The sequence below is a fragment of the Haemorhous mexicanus genome, chromosome 8 (assembly GCF_027477595.1).
Source record: "Haemorhous mexicanus isolate bHaeMex1 chromosome 8, bHaeMex1.pri, whole genome shotgun sequence".
Classification (NCBI taxonomy): Eukaryota; Metazoa; Chordata; class Aves; order Passeriformes; family Fringillidae; genus Haemorhous; species Haemorhous mexicanus.
Window position 1 is genome coordinate 3,911,616 of NC_082348.1, and position 19,809 is coordinate 3,931,424.

The 19,809-nt window shown below is 40.1% G+C and overlaps 1 protein-coding gene across 2 annotated transcripts in view; it reads right to left on the reverse strand.

Annotated features, from left to right (window-relative positions):
* Window positions 1–19,809, reverse strand: part of ARHGAP15 (Rho GTPase activating protein 15) — a 320,265-nt gene that overhangs the window by 11,708 nt on the left and 288,748 nt on the right. For both annotated transcript variants that reach the window (XM_059852532.1, XM_059852533.1), the window contains exon 13: window positions 11,753–11,858. In XM_059852532.1, the coding sequence (XP_059708515.1) occupies window positions 11,753–11,858 (106 nt within the window). The remainder of the gene's footprint in view (window positions 1–11,752; window positions 11,859–19,809) is intronic.

Genomic DNA, 19,809 nt, shown 5'->3' on the forward strand with positions numbered 1-19,809 from the left:
GCCCTGATACTGAGCACGAGTAGGAGGAACACAGCTCTTAAATGCACTAGTGAGTATGTGCCACGAGTCTTTGATTTCTTTAAACTTATTTACATTTTACTTGCCCTTGAGCAATGAATTTACTATGTCAGCATTGTCTTTTCTACTTACACTTTGTCTGTCTTGTCCGCTCACCTTAGCTTGATGTTTATTTTTTTGTGCACGTGTTTAGTCTCCTGCATTAAATGCAGGGACTGCCTGGAGTGGAGGATTTTCCATATATTGTGTCTTTCTAAGAAGCACCCTTTGTAGTACTGCAAGTTCTGCAATATTTCTTGGCTTTAAACTAGCTTTGAATTTTCTCATTAGCTCCTTTAAAGTCAAATACCCATTCACACATGTGCTGGTCTCAGATGACTCTGGTCTAACTGCCTTAGATACTTTACAAAGTCTTTCTACTCTACACAGTCAGCCCTACCTCTCTCAGTAGTTGTATTTCTTTCATCTTTGAAGCTTCAAGTGACCAGATTTGCCAATATTTGCTTCTGTCTAACCCTGATCAAAATCCACAGTTTAAAAAAGTGGTGAGAAAACATACATGAGTCTCTTAGACCTCCTAAGCCAAACCGTGTTCGACAGAGATTGAAGGATTTAGGAACAACAGGGACAATCTTGCTGATATCAAAACCCTGATATTAGTCATCAGTCCTTGCACAACTCACACAATAAGAGGGTTTCAGGACACCTCTCTGTAGGTGCTGCCTTCCAGCACAAATTGTCTAGCCTGAAGTGAATGTTTGTAAAAGGATTTACAAACTTAGAAAGTGCCTCTTTAGCAAGCACACATTGTTGTCTCAGGATGCAGAGCTGGATAAACTTAATTTAGTATGAGAAGTAATGGAAAGCTCTTACTATATAATTTGGAAAGGTTAAGCAGCTCCTCACCATAGAGGCCAGGTGAGATCCAAAATGTGTTCAACAAGACTTGAAATTTGCCCTGTGACAGAAATCTCAGGGTTGGCTCTGAGTCCAGAGCAGCTGCAGTGACTTCCATGGGGTAGATGCTCTGAAGGAATGAAAACTCCTTATCCTGATGACACTTTTATGAGACCCTTATCCAGACATGGAAACAATCTGGGTTGTCTGAGGTGGTTAAAGTTGCCTGCTACTACTGCTGCCACAGCCCTGTGGAAATCCTCTCTGGACTGAGAGTTTGAACAAGGAAAACTGATGTTCCCAGTAAACTTCACTTGCTGGAAAGCTTCCATATGCTCTAGGGCTGTCCCATATGCCCTAGGCTGACTGCATGGTGGCTGCTGATGGTGTTTGGTGAAGGCCTGCACTTGGCAGTGTGGATGGCAATGATCTGGGAGGTGAGAACAGTTTCCAGATGGATGAAGCGCTATCCTGAGGTGGTCTGGGGAGCCTGAGTCTAGTGCTGACACAGAGAACATGGTGCAAAAAAGTTTGTGCTTTTCTGTGAAGGTGCCGGGAGAGCTACAGGAGGAGCTGGGAAAATTACAGACCATTTCTGAATTCCTTTTTCTTGGCTCATCTCCATGGCAAGGGGTCTTCTTTTGGAAGACCACAGCAAAGCTCTGGAGAGGATGTGGCAGTGCAATCTAATGTTAGGGCTGAGGTGGGTGTAAAATCCTCAGTTTAGAGGAGGTAACTGGTTGCATCTTGTGGACCAGGGGAGGAGGTAAGTTGGCTGGAGAGAGCTGCTTCACAGATTTATGATTTTACATAGCACCATAATGCGTAATGTACGGAAAGATAAATATTTTCCATTCAGCAACATCTTGCTGTATTTTCATCTAACTCTATAATTTTAATTATAAAGTGAACATAACCTGTATCAAATTATGATTTTGTTAACATATTGAATGAGGACAAGAAAAATAAATACCAGATTTTATACTGTACAGGCACATGAAGGTATAGTAAAAAAATCTGGTTTCCTTGACCACATTGTCATAATATGCATATATAACTGCTTATTGAATCCAGGCTGTGTAGACAACAGAAAGAACACTGGCTCCATACCATCACAATGCATGCCCACAACAAAGAGGAGGAAAGAACAGGCTCTTTCATTGTGTGTTTCTAAGTATTACCAACATAAGGGCTAAAAACTACCTCTGTCTGAAGTGTATCTATACACCCATGCATAAGTTATTAACTGGGCTCTCTCAGCACAGTTGCTGAAAATATTAATATATTCAAATTATATTCTAGCTACTGCAAAAACAGTAGATCAGACAAATGTATTAAAATCTCTTCAGACAAAAGGAGTCATGTTATTTATAAAGTTCCTCCCCCCCCCGCTCCTCCACTGGAACACAAACCTTCATTGTATAGAGTACACGAGAATGCAAGATGATCCTTAGATGTCAAAATGTGGCTTAAAGTTTGAATGTAATCATAAAACAGTGACTCCAGCGCTCGCCATAAACAAATTGTCACTGGCATTATGTAACTTGGACTATTCACAAAGTATAAAAGATGGGAAGAATAAAAGGTGGCTGCCAAACACCATGGGCCAAATCCAAAGGTCGTGCCAAATTGCGCCAGTGGGCTGGGAATTGCAAACCCAGCGTGGAATTTGGATTTACACTCCTCGGTTCTTGGGCTGCTTAGAGAGAGATTAAGGCTATTTTTTATTCAGTTTGTCAGGAAGGCGGCAAAGCAGCAACCAGTGGCTTCTGCAGCCCCCCTGCTCGCTCTTAGTGGGAGATGGGAAACTGGGATAAAAGTTTCCTAATTGCCACAGGACCCGTTTTTGTACAGAGTGGCTTTCTGGACTGCAAGCAGGCACAGTCAGCCACCAGCAAGGCAGCCTAGAAAGGGAGGCATCACTCTCAAATCTGGTGGTCTTGCATTTTTCACATTACTATTATGTAGGGTGCTGCCTCTTTGGGCTGAGACTCTGCCTTCCGCCCGGACTCCTCTGGAAAACTGATTAATGAGGGAAGACCATTTACCAAGGCAGAAGGTCTTGTTTGTGAACAACAACCAATCATTAATTTATATTTTCCTGCAGTCCAGGCTTTAGGTGTAAAGTATATCTGAAAACAAATGCGCTGCACAGATTTAAATTGTAACTAATGGTTGTGTTAATGCCCCACCAAACTAGGTGGTTGCCCACTCCTGCTTTTCCCCCCACCCTTCCTTTAAAAAGTAAAATGACATTTTTTTCCCCAGCCTGAAATAATTGCTGGAGCAGAGATACTGGTTTAACTCATTATGAATTATTAGTGGAAAAGTGGGTCTCAGAAGTATGTTACATCTGAAATATTTTTCGTCACTTGAACATGTGCCGTCCAGAACTGGCCCTGTTCTACCAGGCACTGGGAACAAACACTTTGCATTCACAGATGCTCCTAATTTGGTGTGGTTTGGAGTGTAATTTAGATCAAACGTATCCATGTAAATGAGTCAGGGTTTCTTAATTAGGTGCCTCTAAAGAAAAAACTTGGACCACATCAGTAGGTGTGGGTGTGGTGCCCACAGTACTGGAATCTTTCTATAGATGAAGCTGAGTTTTGTTCAGGCATACTGTAGGTTTTTCTTTCCTTTTTTATTTTTTTCTTTTTTTTTTTTTTTTCTAAAGCACAATAATAAATCTGCAGATGGCATAGACATAAAGACGCTACTTCAGAGGAGCTGTCTAAAACACTGTCTCTTTGGCAAATGCCTTAAAGTAGGTCATTCTGCTGTGATTTAGGTTTATATTTCATTGCCAGCTTTTTGTTCCCATTACAAGTAGAGTGCATTCCAGTCCACAGATTTGCTCTTCTTTTTTTTTTTTTTCCTGATTGGTTTTTATTTACAAGAATTTGTAAATAAATAAGAAAATGGCCAATACCCTGTCAGAAGTAGTAATCATGCACTTGACCACAAAAAGAGATGTATGAAGGTGATAGCCTGCAAATATTGGAATGTAAAGTACCATTCTCTGGAAGGAAAAATTGTATTGATTCTCTTAACATGGTGATTGAAATGATTGTTGCATCTTTTGCAGTGTGTGAAAAAGGATTTGATCTAATGTCATTCCAGAACCCTCAAAGAGCTGGGCCCTAGTTGTTCAGGTATTTGCTTTTGCTTTTTATATATTTGTCACTGAAAAGAATGTATTTTATGTCTTATTAAAAAAAAAAAAGCAAAACAGGGTCTGTTTTCCCATCAAAGTGCTGGGGGATTTACATGCCAAACTCTCACTAGCCTTAATGAATTACCTGCATAAATTCCCTTTCAATCAATAGTAGAATAGATCCTATTGTGTTATATTAATTATTTTGCACAGAACACTGACATTTTGGCCTTAAAGCCTTTTTTGTTTTGTTTTATTTTTTTAAAGTTCCAATGAATATCTGAGAAACTTCAAACAAATTATTTATTTCACAACCTTAATTCAGAGAAAAATCACGTATCTTTAGGCACAAAAATGAAAAGCGTTGCAATTTACCCTTTGATGACCTTGTTGTGGACATTAGTGTGTTAGGCCCCAATCTCCACAAATTAAAAAAAGAAAAAAAGGGGGACAGAGCCATTGTAATGAATTGAGCATTCCTAATTTTGGCCCACAAAAAAGGATTTGAGCTGGAAAGAACACTAACCCCAAGCAATATTAAGGGGTTACAAAATCCCATAAATTAACTCCGCCGGTGATATTTTGCTAAAGCTGATGAGAGTGCAAACCAGAAGCAGGATTCTCACGTGGTCCTGATTAACTGAAGAGTCCTTAGCAGTAACCAGCCCTGCCTGGGATGTGCTGGCCAGATGCACATGTACACCCACAGCACATGGACGAGCCTTCAAAGGCTTGGGGGGCTCCACTGGGGGATTGGGGAGCAAGCAAAGAGTGGAAGTGAGAATTGTTGGCTGTGCCGTGGTGGGAAAGTGCCTCACCCTCTCCATTCCTCACTTTCTTTATCTACACAACTAGGATAATAAAACTTACTGACCTGAAAAGGAAGTTAGGAGATTTAATTAATGTTTGAAAAGCTTTTTTGAGATTGTTTGATATTGAGTAATGTGGGATGAACAATAGGAGCTCTTGGAGACAGGGGCTCTATCTATCAGGGTTTGTGTACTGCACTCAGCACAATGGTGCCGTGCAGCCACAGAGTCAACTGTGTCATAAATATTTAAATTAAAACTGTGTTAATTATTTTTATCATTCTGTTATTTGCTGATGCACCAGTTCAGTACTTGGTAGCATTGAAAAGTACCGAGTGCAATTATTTGCCTGACTGTTATGAAAATCAGGGTTTATTTTTTTAAATACAGTCGTGGAAATCGGAAATAGATGGAAGCAAGGGGTGAAAATGTGGCTTTAATTACTCATCATGCTTCTTGTTAAAAGCACTAAGCAGTAAGGCATTCTTTGGGGAAGAGCTAACTTTATAAACTTTCTTACTCCTCAAAGAGCAGGATTTGGCATGGCTGCAAAACTCTCGGTAGCAGGTCACCCCAACCCCAAAAAGTACAAAATCAAAATGCTTAAAGATGCTTCTGAGAGACTGGATTTCTTTCCTTTTCTCTTTTTTTTTCTTTTTTTTTTTTTTTTTTTTGCCTAGAACCCAAAATCTGCTATTACTCCTGTCCTGTGCACCCTTGTGCCTGGTGCATATTTTCTTGCGTCCACTTACATCCGAAGGGTGAATTTAGTAGACTGATGTGTGCTTAACAGAGAGGAAAAGGGTTTAATTCTTCTCCTTTCCCCAAAATGAGCCCCAGGAAGCTGTGGTAAATGGGATGAGTGCTGGCATTGCTCCAGCTCCTTTGTAAAACTCTTCCATAGTTGAAACCAAGAAAAGCACGTGTGCAAAATCACATCTCGATATATATTTGTCCTTCTCAAGTTAAAAGATGATGAAATCACTTCATATAAATCTTAAAATGCCAGTCAGGTATATCTGAGTTTTTTATGTAACTGGTCTGCCCACTCCTCAGGTGCAGGAGGCCTTGCATTTCCAGTGGCTGCTCCCCCAAAGGTTGTAGGAGCACAGTTATATTTTTCTCCCTGCTGCTGTCCTATGGCTAAAAACCAAAACCTGCTCATGAGTTGCCTGATTATAAAGAAAGGTCTTGATTCAGGAGACAATTTCAACAATTAGTCTTACTTGTGCCTTCTTTTAAGGACTTCTGCACCTTTCAAAATTTGGGCATTTTTCCTGAGGGAAAACTTAAGTGCCCATTCCACTTTTTGGGTTGTAGGTCTTCCACAGGTTCACTGAGGTTTCCCAAACAGATTTTTTCTTTGTATAGTACTTCCATTTTGGAGATTGTTTTTAGTTTTCAGCAGCTTTTACCTTTATTATTTTTATTTTTATTTTCATTTTTATTTTTATTTTTATTAATAGAAAACTTGCACATTTCTCAGTGTAATCTGTTCTTTTGTTGTCTGAGAAGAGGGCTCTCCTGAGCTTACATTTATAACATGAGCCTGCCTGAAAACTGCTGATATGACATGTAGTTTAGCAAGTGAAAATCACATATATTTGCTACATCTTTCCTCCACCAACTTTGGAGGGAAAAAAAAAAGTTTGCAGACATCCCAAACAGCATTATTATATGCTGTACTTTACTTCATTTTCTGGTTTTCCCTCAGAATTCTGGGTACTACTGCTGGATTTGTCATCACATTGTCATTGTGTCATGGTGTGCATGCTACTGTGGGCTGCTGCCTATGCAAGGCTCTGCTTTATTTTCCTTTTGATTTATTTTTTATTTTCTTTTTTTTTTCCCTTAGATTTTAATAAGTAGAAACAAGTCTGTTTAGTTGTATATAGTTTGGAAAAACCTTGACTTTTCAGAATGTTGCTGCCAGAGGTTGTCAGGTTTGAGGTGGGGGGACTATTCCTCCCCACTGCTTGTAAAGGTTGGATGTTTTTTTCCTGTTCACAGACCTATGAGCAGGGGGCACATTTGTTTTTTTTTTTTTTTTGTCAAAACAGCTGAAGATTAATACCTATGACTTTTGTTAGATCATATTTTAATATTGGTGGATTTGTCTTAGATCTATAGTTCTACCCTTGATGAGGAGCATCTTTCCAGTGAAATCAATGCAAACAATTAATAGTAAGAATGAAGAATTTGGGCAGAGGGGGAAGATAATCAGGGAGAAAATCCTCATTCTCCCTCTGAAAGGGCAGAAAGCCTGCATGGCATCTAAAAATTACTTGCCATGCTATGTAGAGTATGGGAAAAATGGAGCAAAATAAATGGAGTTTCTTGGATTCAAAGGTGAATTAAAACAAATCAGCTCCTGCCTGGACAAGCCAGCCAGATAGGGCACATTAACAGATCCACGTGATAAACCAAGAGGCAACTGCAGAGCTCCCCAGACAACTTGCCTGAAGTGGCTGCCAAGGAGGCAGATGCTGCTGCTGGAAGAATATCTTCCACAGTTGGGCATCTGGGTTCCGCGCTTTCCACGTAAGGCACAGGGATGGGAGCTGGCCCCTGCCTTCCCCTTTAATTATTTCAACCTCCCTTTTATAGTTTTGTAAATAACACACATTATCCTGCCTTCGTGAGGGGAAATCAGGAGCAAGGAGAGGGTTTTTTGTCTCTTACACCTCCCCTTGCAGGGGTGTCCACACGGATGGGTACAGCCAGACCGGAGCTTGGCTGCCCTGCGCTCCAGCCTGGTCAGATGTGACACAGCTCGGGTCTGGGAGTCGCAGAGCTGCCTCGTGGTGGCACGGAGCTCAACCTAATAAGCAGAGCAGGCTGAGATTCATTAATTTAACATTAATAAGCACAGCTCATGAGCTCAGGCACAGTGCTGTGTAACGCAGGCACACAGCTCCTGGAGGGGAGCAGTGTCTGCCCTCGCCAGCTCGGAGAGCAGAGCTGAGGACCCAGCCAGGGTGTTCCTCCTCCCTGCTGCATTTTGCATGAGGGAGAAATGAGAACTTTTGTGGTCACTGGAGAAGCTTCTGTGCAAATAAAAAAAAAATCCCATCCAGGTTTTTAATTTGTGTTGCTGGTTTGTGCTGAGATTTTAAGTCATTTAAACTTCTCGTGCCTCGGTTTCCCAGTGGGTGTGTGACAGCTACCTCAAGGTGCTGTGGTGAAAGCAGGTCATAAATGCACAGAGTGAGATTCTCCTTCTGCCTAACTTCTATCACAATTCTGTGAGTAAATTATTGGATACATATAATGGTTTCCCAGATAGGGATTCATTGTGCTCAGTTCATGTTTGTGCAGAGACAAGGCAAGGTTTCTGCATTGTTTGATGTCCTGTGTGCACCCAAAAAATGGGACCAGAAAGGTGCATCAGTTTTAGCTGGTAGCTGTGATTAGCTCACTTTGTTTGGAGTAAAAGTCAGATGTGAGTAAGGAAGAGGAAAGATGAGATCTGTGGAACTAGTGTATAGGGCAGAAATATACAGGCTGTACAGAGCAAGCAAATATTCTCTAAACATTTTTGAGTAGAACAGGCTGTTTTCTATAGCCCTGTATTCAGTAGATCTCTACTCAGGTTAGGTTTTGGTTGTTTGTTTCCTGTGTAAGATCTATTTGTTTGGTTTGCTCATCTTTGGGAAGAAGCATGAATAGCCTTACAGAAGTTGTGCTCAATTATTTCCAGCATGAGTCATAATGGAACGATTCCTCATGGAATTAGACTGACAGAGCTATGTAATATGTCTGTTCAGCCCCACATTTTGTCTATTTTGCTTTTAAGTAGAAGAGATTTCATGGAAAGATGAACAGGGACGTCAGCAGGTTGTGGTTTTTCCTATCAAATGCAAAAAACTTGAAAGAACAGGTACTGCAGACTCAACTTTGCTTTTAATCCACCTCCTGTGGGCTGCATACACTGCACTGTGACTTCTTGCAGCTTCAGAGAGCTTGGTTGAAGAGAGATATATGGCACAGGAGTTAATCCCTGCTGCCAGGTCTTTCTCACAGACTCTCTCATCACCTGCTTTGTCTGGGTTTCTGAGGAGAACCCTTCTGAAGTGCATTTCTCACTGTTATTTCTGCTGGATCTGGACCTGCTCCTGCAGACTGGTTGCTGCAGAATGGCTTAGGATAAGGCAAAGGTTGGACTCTCGTGCTGTGTCAGTGAGACAGATGCTCTCACATGCTGATAGAAGTCACAGGCTTGGACAGCCCCATGGTCCAGGTCTGTATAGGCCTGTTCTGTCTGTCTGACAGGAAAGAAAGGAGTAGGAGAAGGGTAGGAGAAAAAGGGGGAATGCCATGGAAACAGCATAGCTGCAATCCCTCATCTTCTCCCCATCAGAACCCCCTCAAGACCAGTTCGACTCTGGGCAAGAACATCCATCTCAAACAGCAAATATAGAAACTGCTGTTATATGCCTCAAATAAAGCCAGTTTAATTATTTTTCCAACTAAACAGAAACTTCTGAAACTCCTGTAACTTGTCCTGAGAAAGTCCTGTAATAAAGGGAGTAGTGCGAGTCTGTGCTGAGGGACATTGACACTCCTCTTCTAAAGAGTGTCCCCAAAATTAATATAACTCTACATTTTGTAACCTCTGCAAACTAGTCATGTTTCCTAGACTGATTCAAACCAACACACCTTGTCTCTATTTGCAGAATATAAGCATCACATCATTACTTAAAATGTAAGTACACTGCTTCATTCTCATTTATGGAGCCTTGAGACCATTCAGGCTGACCCCTGTCTTTAGCATCAGCAAGTTCAAGAGAACACATATGTTTTATTTTTTGGGGGGATATTTTGTGCTATCAATATCTATTCCACTGTTGCTTCCATATCAATGGAGCAAAGCTTATGGAATAGCCCTATCTTTTCCTGAGGATGTGTTTGAGGCAGAGAAGAAGACTGACCTTCTTCAGAGAGACTCAGACAATTACTTCCCTAATGCTTAAACCCCCAAATGGCTCCAGTGTCACGTCTTCCTGCCTTCCATCACTCTGTGCCACTGTGTCGCCTCGGTGTACCTCTGCATTATGAACTATTGGTATTTTATTTCCTCTATTTTAGCAGTTTTATTTTTCCTTTTGTTTTCTTTTCTCCAAAAAACCACCAGTGTGGGTCCAGTTTTGCCAGTTATTCTACACATCCACAGCAGGAAACAATTGCTGTCCCAAATAGATTATGCTCTAAAAAGCCAAGGCAGACAAAGGAAGTATTATCATCATTTTGTAAACAAGGAACCGAGGCACAGGGAGATTAAATGATTTACCCAAGGTCACCCAGAACATCCGGTCAAAGCCAAGAACTGAACCCACGTCTCCCGAGTCTCAATCAAGTGATTTAACTATGAGATCAAAGACTTATTGTGTGTACCTGATATCTCTCCCCTAAGACATGGCAACAAAACTTTTTCAGGTTAAGATCAATGCCACACGGAGTGCAGTAAATTTTGTATATGGCATATCTGTGCTGACAGCGTGTACCCACTCCTTGCACTCATGTTCTTCCCAGGAAATAATTTCCCTTATTATTCTTCCATTGCCAGCAATAAATTATCATCCTTCTCTAGATAACCTGCTGAAGGAGAGAATGTGTGCACACAGTGCATCAAATGAACACACAGAAAACTGTTTTTCTGCAAGGCCAAACTCAGTCATTTTATGGACTGCTTAAAGTCCTTCCATGCTTAAATGAAATGAGGACATTCCCACAACTATATGAACTTCATTTTGCCATTTCAGCTGGAAGCTGCAAAACAAGATAAAGGATCTACATCTCTTACATGCACATGCCAAGAAATGATCGCTATAAAGGCATCATTCATTGTAAGCTCAGAGTGGTCTTTGATTTGGAGCCTTTATCACTCCCTCACTGGGGTCAGTGCGTCGTTCCTGGGATGAAATACTCCTCTGTGCCTTGATGGGGCCCAGATCCTGATGTCCCTTCAGTTTTAGGGGTAGTTTGGCTGAAAAGTGACTGTAGGAAACAGCAGTTGGGTAGTACCAACAGCAAGGAGGAATAGGATCACAGGACCCTGCCTTTCCCTTATCCCTACCCTGAGGCCTCCTGGCCATCCTGCAGGTCAAACAGCTCTGGTGGGGGTCTGAGTGAGCCATTTCAGCTATGTGCACCTTTGCTGCTAATGCCATGAAGCACAAGAAGAAAACCTCAGGTGAATGTGCCACCCTGGGTTGATTTTTTGGGTTGATGTCTCTTGCAAACACAGCTCAGTGAGTGTGGAAACCCCAGGGGAATGATGAAGGGCAACCTCACAGGGTTGTTTTTCTGCCTCTGTGGTATCTCAGCAACATTTGGATAGCAAAGATGCACTTCCAAATATTTCCCCAGCATTTCCTAAGTGTTCTGTGTTGTCATAAGCTCCTTGTGAGGGACAAGAGCACTCGGTCTGTTTTCTTGAGTGAGGTTGTGTCTGACCTCAACACAGCACATGGACAGTACAGGTGATTGGGGACCTCAGTGTTCAAAACATGACCATCCAAAAGGCCATTCCTGGAGAAATTCAATCAAACTGGGTGAATGCAATCTGGAACACATTACATTTGCCCAGTTCAATGCACCTGCAGCATGGTAATCCCAGTGGTTTTGGCTGCACTGAGGAAAGAGAATTGTTCTGCTTTCTACTCGAGTGAAAATTTGGGATTTTGCTTAGATATCCTGACTTCTTTTGCAGGAATAGGATATATATAGATACCACAAATCATGCTTAATTTTCCATAGAATGTAATTATCTTAGGTATTTTGGATGACACTTCCAATAGGATTAGGACACCACATCATACCGATTCCTTTTTTATAATTATTGATCTGAGAGTGCCACAGTTCTACTTACTTCTGTAGATGTTCAAAAAGGATTTTCATCGTGTCATAGTTGGGTCTAGGGAGCTTCTTTACCAGGCTCCTTATGCATTTGATGCGAGTGGCATTGTCCTGGATTTCTAAAGGAAAAAAAAAAGAAAATAACCATTTGAGTGCCACATTTGGACATTGCTTTGCACAGTGCTGTAGCTGGTACCTTACAAGAAAAGTCATCATGAGTAAGTGGTTAAAACCAAAATATTTCATACCTTCTTTCACCTTAACAGAGAACAAAAGGAGTTTACAAAGATTAAAACTTCTCTGTTAATCTTAAGAAAGCATTTCCTGGTTCACAGAAAAATATTTTTTTACTTTTAACTTATTTTATTAGACTGGATAGACCACCTTCCTTGGATCAAACACCACCAAGAAGTAAGAGACCCACATCTTAAATGGAATTATGCTCTGAAATTACATTTGTCCAGTGAGGCAGCTTCTGTGATAGGTGCACTTTCTATGTAATCCTTGTTGTCCTTTTTTATTCATCATAATAAAATCCAGTCTATTTATGAATCTGTCTTTAACACCTCATCATACTTGGAAACATAAAATTTGCTATTGTTTTTATTAGTCCAACCTTGAGAAAAATTATTTCAAAAAACTATTTCACTGCAGCTATTCTGTCATACCTGTAACATCTCACAACTGGAATTTCTACAGGAAAAAGAAAAAGTGTTTCAAACTTAAAATTAGTAATAAAGAACGCAGCACTAAGGACTTTAATCTCTCCTTTGGGGTGATAAGAGCAGTTTTACCTTTTCTGTTAAGGTATGCTTTCCTGTTTTATCATGACCCATAGTTTTGTGAGAAAGGTTTGGCTGATATTTTCATCGATTTGTCTAAGATGTTGCAACCAAAGCAAAGTCATGTACAACTGTTCTTTCATTTAGGAACAGATTAGATAAGGTACCAGTAGGTCTGACGTAGGGAAAACATCTTGCATGTTACATGCCCTAGATAACCTGAGAACACTTTTCTGATCTTATCATCTATGATTTAATTATCACCTATCATTCTTCGTATATGTTCCTCTTTAATATTCATATTACCCTAGCACTCAGAGATCTCAATCAGGATTAAATCCCAGTTGCAGTAGGTGCTGCACAAGCATACGTGGTGATTAGTGACTTGATTTAAAGGTTTCACCAAAAAAAAAGTTTCAAGCTAAAATTTTCCTGCAATCAAGCTTAATTTAAAAATTAAAATTACTAGGATAATATTCCTTCCTCAGCATGTGCTGCTAGTTCCTGCTGAGATTAATACTTCATACCCACAGATATAGATGTTTATACTGAAATTGTTTTTAATTTTAAGAATCATGTAGACATGGAAGACAAAGACCTAAAAGTAGGCAGTGCATAGGTATTAGTTTCCAGGAAAAAAAAAAACAACAAACAAACTTTCTTATTGACTTACTCTACAGGAAGTCAAGCAATTGACAATAGTGATAATGAAGTTAAACATAAATGAAGAGCACACTTTCTGGGTATTTCTCTCTTGTTTTGGTTTGACCTACAAAAAGCCTTAACTTCTGAACAGCACAAGCTCCCTCAGTCTTGCAGTGCAGTCATCCCTGGATGTTTTCTGCCACAAGCCATTACTGCTCAATTTTGTTCTGTGGGTGAACTGCCCAGTGGAAATAGGTCTGAAGCTATAAACGAAAATGATATGAAATTTGCAGAAGTTAATTTATTATAGGAAGGGGGAGGAAATTCTCTGGGCTTTTTATTTGTGCTGCTTGGTGTGCATAAAAAAAAATTACAGAATCATTTGGTTTTGAAAAGTCCTCCATGATCCAAGTCCAACCTTTACCACAGCACTGCCAAGTCCACCACCAAACCATGTCCTCAAGTGCCTCATCCACATGGCTTTTAAACCCCTCCAGGAATGGGGACTCACCCACTGCTCTGGGCAGCCTGTTCCAATGCTTAGCCATCCTTTTAATGAAGAATTTTTTCCTAATATCCAACCTAAACCTCTTCTGGCATGACCTGAGGCCATTTCCTTTCAATCTGGGACTTGTCACCTGGGAGAAGAGACCAGCCTCTACCTTTCTGCAGCCTCCTGTCAGCTTGCTGCAGAGGGGACTAAAGTTCCTCCTGAGTCTCCTTTTCTCCAGGCTAAACACATCCAGCTCCCTCAGCTGATCCTCACTGGACTTGAGCCCCAGCCCCTTCCCCAGACCCACTGCCCTTCTCTGCACATGCTGTGCCATCACAAGACATGCTATGATCTCACTAGACTATTTATATTTAATTATAGTTATAGTTATTTATCTTTATATTATTTATATTTGGGTTGCCTTGCCTCTCCTGCAACTCCACAGATAAAGTTTCTCAAGTAGTTTAATTTTTAATTCTGGTTCGGATTTTTTGGTTTGTTTTTTTTTTTCCCGAGAATTCATTGGGCTTGAGTGGCACTGAGACACTGAGGCAGGGACAAGCACAGTGGAAGGAAGGCCTCACTCTTTGTCTGTTGCAGAACATTTGCAGGGAAGTGCTGTACAGTGAAACTTTATCGTGTTCCTTGACGGAAGTGTCTCTGCTCTGTGTTGATTAACACAGACAGGCAACCACATCCCTGCACCCTCTGCTGCTCCCAGAGGCTGCAATTCTTTGTGAGGTGTATTTGTAAAGGTGGTAAAATAGCACTCCCACAATTTTAATTTATTTAAAAAAATATTTATTGACAGAATGGCAAGGGTAGAAAGTTTTCCTTTAGGGCTTATTGTACCAAAGTCATCAGTATTGGAACATAGGGGATATTTAGGTAGGCAATAAAGCAAAAAAAACACAGAAATTTTGCATAAAATTATGTTGTGCATTGGCCTTTTTGTTAATTGTTAGTCTATTGTAAAAGAAGAAAAAACAGGCAACATGTGGTAACTTTAGTCAGCATTTCTGAACTGGGGATGATAAACACCTCTGCCTGGCTCTGGCATTTATCAGTACTGAGATATTATTACCACATAGAGTCACAGCATGGTTACTGTTATCATCAAAAAAAAAGAGCCAGCTAATCTTAATGGTTTGTAAAGCCGTTACCTGCACTGGTCTGACATTTATCATGATCATTTTACCACATGAGTCCTACATTGCAAAGGTATTTTATCTGGAAGGGACATCACTATGAATTATTATTTGCAGCTAGGTAGAAAATTGTATGTTGTAGATACCTTTTCTCATTATAAATCACAGTCACATTTCACCATTTCCCACACAAAGCTGCTGAGCCCAGGCTTTTTGCCATAACACTTAGTCTTGCTCCCTTTATAGTTCCATGAAAATATTGGGTATTCTTTCATTAAAATGGTTGATATCGGTGGGTTTTTTTAAATGCTCTACACACGCTTGATTTTTCTCTAGTATAAAAGAATTTGTTTTTCCACTTGAGAAGCTGAAGAGGATAAACTGTTCATTTTTTTTATTAAAGCTTACTCTCGCCTCAGCTTTTGTGGCTGGGCTTGTCTTTACTCTTGACCTTGTTGATGGAATATTTAACAGATCAGATGCAAGATCTTATGTTTCATTTGCAATACCTATGTATTTGCTTTATTTCTGTAATGCCTTCAGTTCCACATTCCTAGAAATTTTTCCCTTTCAGATCCCTGCATGGAAAGATTTTTTAATTTTTTGTTTTTAAGTTTTTCTCTTTACCTTGAAAAAGTCTAAGGAGGAAATCCTTAAACATGGGTTTTTAAAAATAGATAGGGCAAAAGTTATCCCCCTTCCCTGTGCTGTATCATGAAGCCCAGCAGTGCAGGGTGAAAAGGAAGGAAAACACTCTGAACAGCTGTTAAATTCTCCAGCTAAGTCTAGAAAAGGAAGCAGAGCAACTGTGATAAAAAGAAACAATATTGGTTTTAATTACATTATTTTTATTGTAAGAATTGGTGAAAATCTGAGGGGAAAAAAATCTTTTTGGAAAGTTAGACTCTCTTTTCCCCATGAAAATTTTGGAAGGGAAAGTCATTATGATTATGTATATAAAATAAAGAATGGGAGGAGGGCTAATCCTCTTTGCATTTTGTGGGGAAATTTTGGGAGACGTAGGGGATAATTTCAGCAGATCAGGATACTCTGAAGTGAATCACAGATGGCTTTGCCGTGTAAAAGAATCATAGAAAATATATTTAGAATTTTGGTTACTCTCTTTAAAAATAGGGCTGGCTCCCTTTAACAGAGCAAAACCATGGGGATGCTCTCTTGTTTATATCTAAATGAAGAATGCATTGAAAAAAAACCCCTCTTACTATTATATAAGCCCTTTTGTAAATGAGCTTTGGATAAACATTTGGGCACAGAAGAAAACATGACGTGTCTCTAACATTAACAGTGGCTGGCTAAAAATGAATGAAGAGAGTAACCTTTAGCACTCATGTCCATAAAGAATACTTAAGAGAATCCCACCGAATGTTTCTTTTAATCATTAATTTTAAATGGACATAGATGTTTACAACAAGCCACTTTGTTCCAGAACAGGAAGTCCAGGGTTTACCTCCAATAACTCACGTTGGCTAGGAAGGGATGGATGTCTCTAACCTGACGTGCATTCATTATTTTGTAAGGTACTGGGGTCTGACCCGTGACCCTCCTCAGACCTGCTGCATTATTCATGTCTGATTTACTTTGTATAGTTTCACTATAGCACCCATTTCCCTTTTTCCAGGCATTTCAGTGGCTTGTGCATGTTTAATGTTAAATGGCATTTATGCTTCACATTAATGCCTAATTTTATCACAAGCCATGCTTTCTTTTTATGCTTTTGAGCCTCACGGCTGAACTGCTGAAAAAAACCCAGTGATTTATGATCCTGCATAAAATATCAAACTATTGATCTGCCACCTTTTGTTGTTGTTGGCTTTTCAGGCATGGTTTTCCCCGATTTTCTTACAGGCTCTTCTCACCTTGTTCTGTTTTTTGGATAAGATTTCTGCTGTGGTTAAAACGTCACACACTGTTGCTACAGCAAAATCTGCCTGCCAAGAGTTTTTCCAACAATTCTCAACTGATTCGGCTGCCGAGAGAAAGACGGGTCTTGTCTGGGGCTTTTTTTATTTTTGGTTTTGGTTTTTTTTTATTTTTTTGGGTTGTTTATTTGATTCCTTTTATATATTTTTTAATCGGAACGGGGTGGTTTAGGTGGATTTTCGAGTGCTAATGAAATTGTGAGACTTATGGCGCTGGCTACAGCCAGCCGGAGTGTGGGCAGACGCTCTGTGAGCTTCCCCACTGTGCTGCTGTGCAAGCATCCCTGCTGTTATGTTTGCTATAGTTTTAATGTCTGTGAAAAATTCCTGATGCAACTAAATTATGTTCTGCCCTCTTGTTTGTATAAATAAACACCCGACTTAGCCAATTCATCTCGCTCTTGCCCATTTTAGAAGCTTGCTCTGTCACACAATGCTTAACCCCAGTCCTTGATGGCTTTGGTGTTATCAGGGAATGAAAACTTGCTTAAAATACAGTACTATGTTGGCTTAATTTTTTTTCTTTTTTTTTAATTTTTCCAGACACATCAACTGTCCAAAACTCTGCTTTCGTTTGGTAAGTCTTCATATTCTGGAAGTCATGCTGATTAAGATACACAGGTTTTAATGTATTAATAGATAAATCATCTATATTCATATTCATACCACTTTTAATGTCAGGATATTTTAATGTTACAGCATGCAACATTAAAGTCCCAGTTTTAATCACTCGCAGTACACTGTGGCAATCCTCTATTGCAGACATATTGTAAAATATTTTCTTGTTTTTTTGCTAAAAAAAAAAAATCTATAAGAAGTGTTGAAACTAACTAATGTTAGCTATAAAGAAAATAAGCAATTTGTGATCCGAATTGATTTACTTTTTATTCATGCCTCAAAATTAGTTGTTGAAAAAGAAAATGAGAATTGTTGAAACTGCTCTATCTGGGCAATTGATAAATTCATCCTGTGTAATATAAAGTGGAATTTGCAATGAATATTCATACAACTTTTGTGATCCACTAGCAAGACCCAAGACAATGAGTTTGCAACTCGCTCCCATTTAACAAAAATATATGTGGAATTAATGGGAAGAAACAGCACTTAGAAAAGTTAAACTTTAATGTATCGAACTCCAGGTGCCAGAGTTTGAGGGAAATAACCAATAATAGTCATTTTTTACATATTTGATGGGACTGATTATGCAATGTGCAACTCTAAATGGCTTATAGCACATTGTAGCATGGTTCCATCCCATTGGCTACAGTAGGGTGCAGGCAGATGGATGACAGTGACAAGGAGAGAAGTGCTTTTGCTTAGCCGTGCGTTAAGATGCCATCCAGAAGCTCTGTGCACTGCAGACACTTCATTAGGATGCCAGGATAATGGTAAACTACCACTCAGAGTGACACCCCATTTCCTGCTTACTGAGCTCTCCAACCTCGGCAGATGTCAACAATCTCACAGTGCTACAGAGCAGACCTAACTTTCCAGGCACTTTGACTCCAATTTTTTTCCCTTAACAGTGCCATACATTACATGCAATATGTAACAGCAAGTACCAAACAGAAAACAAAATTTGCTGCCCTAATTATAACAAAGCAGCATCTGACTTAGGTCCTGCATGCCCGGCGTACATACAACCAGTTAGGCAGCAGCGGAGAGGAATGAACCTTGTCAGTCGATTTTGGGGGTTAATTAGACTTAGGACTTTGCTAAAGGATAGCCTGATCCAGACTGAAATGATTGTGTATCACCTCTAAGTTCTACCATGCAAAGGAAAAACCGAGCCGAGCTCCTTTCCTGGTTTTTCATGCACTGTGAGAGCCTCGTGCGGGGTTTTCTGAGCAGAAAGAGCAGACTTGAGCATCTGGACAGGGTGATATTTTCTCTGCAAATGCACAACTTGAGGCCGTAACGCACCTCCCCGACAGCAGTTAAAGCCAGCAGAGAGGCTGCGCTGCGATGCTTGACCTGCACTCCTTTCCAAACGCAAATAGTTGCTCACACTTCCAAAAAAATGTCTTCAAAGGCAAAACCAGCATACACCCATTCAATTTATAATTTAATTGAATTTCTTGAACCTATTGGTGTGTGGTTATACATCTCTTCAAAGTCAAGAACCTTGCTTATTCTGTATGTAGGTATTTTGCTCCCTCTTTTTTATTTTTGGCTGTAGAGGTGATTTCACAGTGGTAGTCTGCCCTACAGCAGCAGTGAACCATAATTTTTTTTTTTTTTTTTTTTGGGGGAAGTGCTGGAAACATGACTGGACATCACTGCTAGCTCCTGAAATCCCTGCTTCCCTCTCCTCCACAGCCTCCTCTGTCCCCCACTGAAGATGGGCTTGCATTGGCATCCTTCTGATCCTCACCCATGATCTTCAGACTTTCATGTCATTGAGAACCTGAGGCTGGACAGTGATTTGGGAATTAACAAACCTGCAGCAGGATGGAAGGATGTACGGGGCTGAGGTGGCAAAGCATTTCTCAGATTTCACCTTACTCGAAAATTAGGATGCTGCCTAGGAACTGTCCCAGAACAATCACAAAGTCGGGGCCATATCACATTTATTCAGCTGTTGTCTGTTTTCCCCAGGCAAAATTCCCACCAAAGATGTCAAATGCACTCTGACTTTCCTCTCTGCACCCTTGGCATTGCCATCAAGAGGAAGGATTGGGCCCCTTGTCCATGTGCCAGGAGAGATCCCAGGAAGAGCAAAAACTCGAGATATCCTTTAGGTGTTTAAACTGTAAATTTCTTTGCTTAAAAAGAGACTTTTAAGATATGCTGGAAATAATTTTTGCATATTCATTCTGGTATTTTTGCTCTGCTCTGCCTAACCTTTAGTATATTAACCTCCAGCAAAAGAAGGAAGCAAAGAAGTTCATTTCTCAGCTGACCCGTATGAAGGGGTTAAAAGGATTCAATATTTTTAGTAATCAAAGAAAAGCATACATTTTAGTTCTCCTTTTTTTTTTTCTTTTTCTTCTAACATTAAAAAAAAAAAAGTAAACAGCATCTCCCCAAGGGAGATTTAGATTTGAAGACTGTTCATTATA